The sequence below is a fragment of the Dipodomys ordii genome, unplaced genomic scaffold (genome assembly GCF_000151885.1).
Source record: "Dipodomys ordii isolate 6190 unplaced genomic scaffold, Dord_2.0 Scaffold191, whole genome shotgun sequence".
Classification (NCBI taxonomy): domain Eukaryota; kingdom Metazoa; phylum Chordata; class Mammalia; order Rodentia; family Heteromyidae; genus Dipodomys; species Dipodomys ordii.
Genome location: NW_012267407.1, coordinates 360,952 through 366,759, shown reverse-complemented (window position 1 = coordinate 366,759; position 5,808 = coordinate 360,952). Strand labels below are relative to the sequence as shown.

At 45.5% G+C, this 5,808-nt stretch overlaps 1 protein-coding gene across 1 annotated transcript in view; it reads left to right on the top strand.

The window, feature by feature from the left end:
* The first annotated feature begins 3,141 nt into the window (after positions 1-3,141).
* Positions 3,142-5,808, top strand: part of LOC105999519 (zinc finger protein 471-like) — a 5,855-nt gene continuing 3,188 nt past the window's right edge. The window contains exons 1-2 of the mRNA XM_013034552.1: positions 3,142-3,265; positions 4,714-4,806. Of these exons, the coding sequence (XP_012890006.1) occupies positions 3,142-3,265; positions 4,714-4,806 (217 nt within the window). The remainder of the gene's footprint in view (positions 3,266-4,713; positions 4,807-5,808) is intronic.

Here is a 5,808-nt window from a genome sequence, read left to right as displayed (position 1 = left end):
ATCTTCAGGAATATAGGTGCTGTGGGAGAAGAGCAGAGTTTTTCTGAATTTGAGAGCTCAAGTCTGGATGTGGGCCCAGGAGGGACGTCCTTTGAGCTTTGCTGCTGTGGGAGTGCTTAAAATGACCCTGAAGGGGCCTGGCCATTTAGGTTGGAGAGGAGAGAAGGTGTCTGCTGAATGACGACAAATCTACGTGATCCCCCATCTATATGGGGGACATATGGAATCCAGAGGGCAGAGGCTTAGGGAGGAAAAAGTTGGGTAGTCCCAAAGTGAGTTGAGGAAATGCGATGAAGGGGAACCAGTGGTGGGTGGGTAGGTTAGAGGAAGGGACTGATGATAACCCAGGTAGAGGGAGAGGTTGCCCATGGAGAAGGTCAAAGGGGAGGAGTTGGGTCCAATCCTGGTGGACTTGGATGGCTAGTTTGGTAAGAGTAGACTTTAGGGACCATTTGACTCATGAAACCTTTCCAGAGGGTGGGACCACTGGGCCACTCCCTGAGTTATGGGGTGAGTGAATTCGAGCCCATTGTCCGCTTGCAGAGAGGTTGGGAGGCCAACCTCAGGGTTTCCTTCATTAGGGCAGAAGCCGTGGTGGAGGCTGTGTGGTGGGTGGTGGGGAATGTCTCCATTCATTCTGAAAAGGTGTCCACCTGGACCAATATATATTTAAACCCTTTCCAGGGTTGGGGGCATGAATAAAGTCATGCTGCCAATCTGCAATAGGGCAGGAGCCCCTGGCCTGGGGAATGGGGAAAGAAGGAGGCTTTAGAATGGAATGGTGGTGAGATTTTTGACAGAGTAAAATTTAGTTAATTCTTCCAACACGTTATTATCTGTGGGGCTCAGAAGGACCTGGGTCTTTAGGAAGGAAGTTCTAGAGTGCAGGTTAGGATGAACAGGCCCTATAAACGTATGAGGAGAGGACGAGGAGGAAGATTGCTGTGGCCAATCATGTTCTTCCTCCTTCTCCTCCTGCTCCTCCTCCTCTTCCTGCTCTTCTTCTTCCTCCTCCTCCTCCTCCAGGGTATAGGAGGGCCGAAGGGGAGGGAGAATTGGAGTAGAAAGATATACTGGGGCACGGAGAGGCCCTGGGTTTCCTCCTTACCCAGTTTACCAGCCTGATTATGGGCTTGGGTGATGTTGATGCCATCCTGTGGGTGCCCCTTGCAGTGGATTATAGCCACCTTAGATGGGAGCAGTGTTGTCTGAGAGCTTTTTAGTGAGACCCCATTGACAGTGGAGTATCCTGTCAAGTCAGAAAGCTCCTTTCCCTCCAGATTAGAGCACTGGAGTGAATTATATTGTGGGCATATTTTGAATCAGTATTTATATTAACTTCTCTTTCCCATGCTAGAGTAAGGCACTTGTTAAAGCAATCAGTTCAACCTATTTAGATGAAGTTTTTGTTGTTGTTTTGTGGGGGGGGGTGGTGGCAGAGAAACTGCTTCAATGACCTTGCAGGAAAGCAGAGCTGCTCATGATATTCTTTGATGATGACATAACCAGTCAGGAGAGGAAGTTGTTTTTTTTTTGGTCGGTCGTGGGGCTTGAACTCTGGGCCTGGGTGCTGTCCCTCAGCTCTTCAGCTCAAGGCGAGCGCTCTACCACTTGAGCTACAGAGCCACTTCTGGTTTTCTGGTGGTTTATTGGAGATATGAATCTCATGGTCTCTCCTGCCTGGGCTGGCTTTGAACCGCAATCCTCAGATCTCAGCCTCCTGAGTAGCTAGGATTACAGGCATGAGCCACCAGTGCCTGGCCGAGGAGGTTGTTTTTCTCGTGAGCTTCCATCTATAAACCAGGCAGGATCTTCAGGAAGATAAACATCCAAGATATGCCTGAATGGGTTGTGGGTCAAATCCACAGCCTCAGCGCAGATATGTAAAGTTTATCCCGTGACTGGTTGGCAGGGTGAAGCGGGGCAGGGTTGAGGGTCTTGCACTGATGGAAAGAAACAAGGGGCTGAAAGGGTGGCATAAAGCAGTTGCAGTCGGGATGGGGGTAGAGATAGGAAGGTTTTATGACTAAGTGGGTCCTTAATAGAATGGGAAGACATAATGTTAAGGGGACTGTGAATAAGGACAGATGTTGTAGCCAGGATGCCAATGAAAATGGAGTCTAGCTGCCTGGAAAGATAAGTTATCGGGTGAAAAGTGTCTCCAGCCTTTTGACATAGTAATCTAGGACTTGCTGGATTTATGTTGCCCCAACTAGAAAAATCCAGTGTGAGATATGGAAGAGAGGATTAGGAAACATGAAGCAGAGGTTGGGCAAACAGTGTTTCATGGTCAGCATGAGGGCAGAGAGGTTTACCCCTGAGGCTGCTCGGGCTAGACCCCACTGGTCCAATCAGTGCCCCTGGCCTGTGAGGGGCAAGTGATGATGGAGAACACCATGTTTCTGTTTTTGAGAAATCTGATCTCCAGAGATAGGATGCAAGCAAACAAACACAACAGTATTAGAAAAAGAAAGCCTTATTCTATTACTGAACACCTTTTCTTATTGTACGGCATCTAATCCTCAGTTCTCCCATATGTCCCATGTTACCTGGTAAGTTGCTATGAATGAATGTTTTTCTTCAAAAAAAAATTGCATGTTTTCCAAAAGCTACCAATGAGACTTGGCTTCATCAATAAAAACAAAACTACCTACTGTATGTATGTGTGTACACATATATTCATTATAAATTAAATATTGAATGCATGTGTATAAGTGTATACATATGTTTTAGTATGAATTAAATGAGTTCATATACATGAATACACACATATAATAAGTGTAAACACTGGGGAAAGTTCATAGGAAACCATGAGAAACAGGAGCAAAAGCAATCTTTTTTTTCTGTCAGAACTGCTCCCCAAATCTATTCCTTAGTAGTGACTGAATTATGTCAAATATTTGACCACCTTTTGCTTTCAAAGATGAACTTGCCTTATTTAAGTTTAAAGATGTGCAATGGCAGTCCAGCCCTCATTACTTCTCAACTAACTAGAAGGTAAAGCTAAAATTCAGAATACCAGGAGTTCACAGTGACGTTTGAAAAATCTCGCCATATGTGTATAGGAAAGCGTCATGACTTGGAGCTCTGCATGAACATGAGCATTGGGTGGTCAGAAATGCATTTGTGTCATTTCAGGCCATGGTGACATTCAGAGATGTGGCAGTAGACTTCTCCCTGGATGAGTGGGGATGGCTGAGTCCTGCTCAGAGGAATCTGTACAGGACTGTGGTGTTGGAGAACTACCAGAACCTGTTATCAGTGGGTGAGGCTCCTTCTCTCCTATAAAACCCAGAGTCTACCCTTAAGGATCCTGTGCTTTTTTATTATTGGTACTATGTTTGTTGTGTGCAGGTCAGCATGGAATTTGGGAAACAATAATCAGGTCTGATGAAAGTTTTGGTGAGGGCTGGGAAGGTGGCTCAGTGGTAGAGTGCTTACCTAGCATGCATGAAGCCCTAGGTTCGAGTCTTCAGGACCACATACACAGAAAAAGCTGGAAGTCGTGCTGTAGCTTAAGTGGTAGAGCACTAGCCTTGAGCAAAAGAAGCTCAGGGATAGTGTCCAGGCCCTGAGTTCAAGCCTCAGGACTGGTAAGGAAAAAAACATTTTGGTGAATTTGGTAAATAAGATACTCTATGTATGAGTACATCTATGAGCAGTCAGGGACTCATAACACCATACAGCTCTACCCAGGCTCCTCTGCTCCAGTGTTGTCTCTGCCCTACAGGATAATTACTCTCATCACTATGTGGTAATGAGGTTCACCAAGAATATAGCTTGATAGTTATAAGTGCATAATATCACTTTATCTGTCTTTTTATTAATCTGTGATAAATCAGGGAAACACAAACTATGAAAAGAACATCAGATACTCACCCTTAGGGAAACTCCTGCAGCCCATTCCAAGCCCCATGACCACCTCCAGCTGGCTTTCTGTTCTCCAGAGCCTATCCCCCAACCTGTTGCGCTTCTTGGAATGAAATCTATGTCTTTAGCCAAATTTGCAAAGTTTGGGACATTTTATTGAAATGTTTGTGGGTTTTTAAAAATATCTTCTTTCGGAAGTTCAGTTACACCCAGATGGGAGCCTTTGATGTTGTACATAGAAGATCTCCTCATTTGGAACAGTCAAAAGATTAAATAATTTCCACTGATGGGGCTGGGAAGGTGGCTCAGTGGTAGAACGCTTTCCTTGCATGCATGAGGCCCTGGGTTCCATTCCTTAGCACCACATAAGCAAAAAGAAAAAAGCTGGAAGTGGTGCTGTGGCTCAAGTGGTAGAGCGCTAGCCTTGAGCTGAAAAACTGAGGGACAGCACCCAGGCCCAGAGTTCAGGTCCCATGACCAGACCAAAAAAAAAAAAAAAACCAAGATAAATAATTTCCACTGATTATCTTTGACGTGACTTCTGTGTGTGATTGCAGTTTTTTCCCTCCTATGTTTAGAAGTTTTGACTTTCCTCAAGGACATTGTAAATAAAACAGGACTGGGCTAAATTTCTGCCCTCCCACACCCCTAAGAAAATACTTGACCATGTCTAGAGCTGATGTTGGCACTCTTACTGGAACATGTTGGAATTTCACGTAGTTCATCCTTCCAATGCATTTTATGCTTTCTCTCATTCCATGATGTAGTTGTATCAAAATTAGGGAAATTGTAGCCCTGAGATGACCCAAATCATAGCCTACATTAATGTCTTTTCATACACAGGAGTTTGTATTTCTAAGCCTTATGTAATCTCCTTATTGGAGCAAGGGAAGGAACCCTGGGAGACGAGCACAATGACAAGGAGCCTACTGGCAGGTGAGTCTTGGAGAACCAAGCAGGGAAGTCCTTTCTAGAGAGCTATCCTGCTTTCTTCAGAAGCTTCTTTTTAATACCTGGATTGAACTCGGGGCCTCACACTTGCTAGGTAAGCACTCTGCCCTTTTTAGCTACAACCCTCATTTTACTTTTTTTTTTGGTTGGCTGTGGGGCTTGAATTCTGAGCTTCAGCGCTGTTCCTGCACTCTTCAGCTCAAGGCGAGCACTCTACCGCTTGAGCCACAGTGGTTTATTGGAGATAAGAGTCTCATGAACTTTCCTGCCTGGGTTGGCTTTGAACCTCTATCCTCAGATCTCAGCCTCCTGAGTAGCTAGGATTACAGGCGTGAGCTACCGGTGCCCAGCTTCATTTTGCTTTTGAGAGAGGGTTTCCTAACTTTGCCTAGTTCACTTTGAATTTATTTGTTTTTTGATTTTTTTTGGATCCGGGCGTGGGGCCTGAACTCTGGGCCTGGGCACTGAGCCACCTTCCCAGCCCCGATTTATTTATTTATTTATTTTTTGGTTAGTTGTGGGGCCTGAACTCTGGGCCTGGGCACTGAGCCACCTTCCCAGCCCCGATTTATTTATTTATTTATTTTTTGGTTAGTTGTGGGGCCTGAACTCTGGGCCTGGAAGCTGTCCCTTAGCTCTTCAGCTCAAGGCTAGCACTGTACTACTTGAGCCACAGTGCCACTTCTGGCCTTTTCTGCTTAGGTGGTGCTGAGGAATTGAACCCAGGGCCTCATGCATGCAAGGCAAGCACTCCACCACTGAGCCACCTTCCCAGCCCCCACTTTGAACTTATGATCCTCCTTCCCTCTCTGGAATGACAGGCTTGGGCCACCACACCCAGCTCCAGCAGCTTCTCAAGCCTTACAGGCCAGAGAAAAAAGCTAGTTTTTTTTTTTTATTGTAAAGATACTATACGGAGGGTTACAGTTACATGAGTGAGGTAATGAGTACACTTCCTCTTGAACATTGTTAGCCCCTCCATTGTTT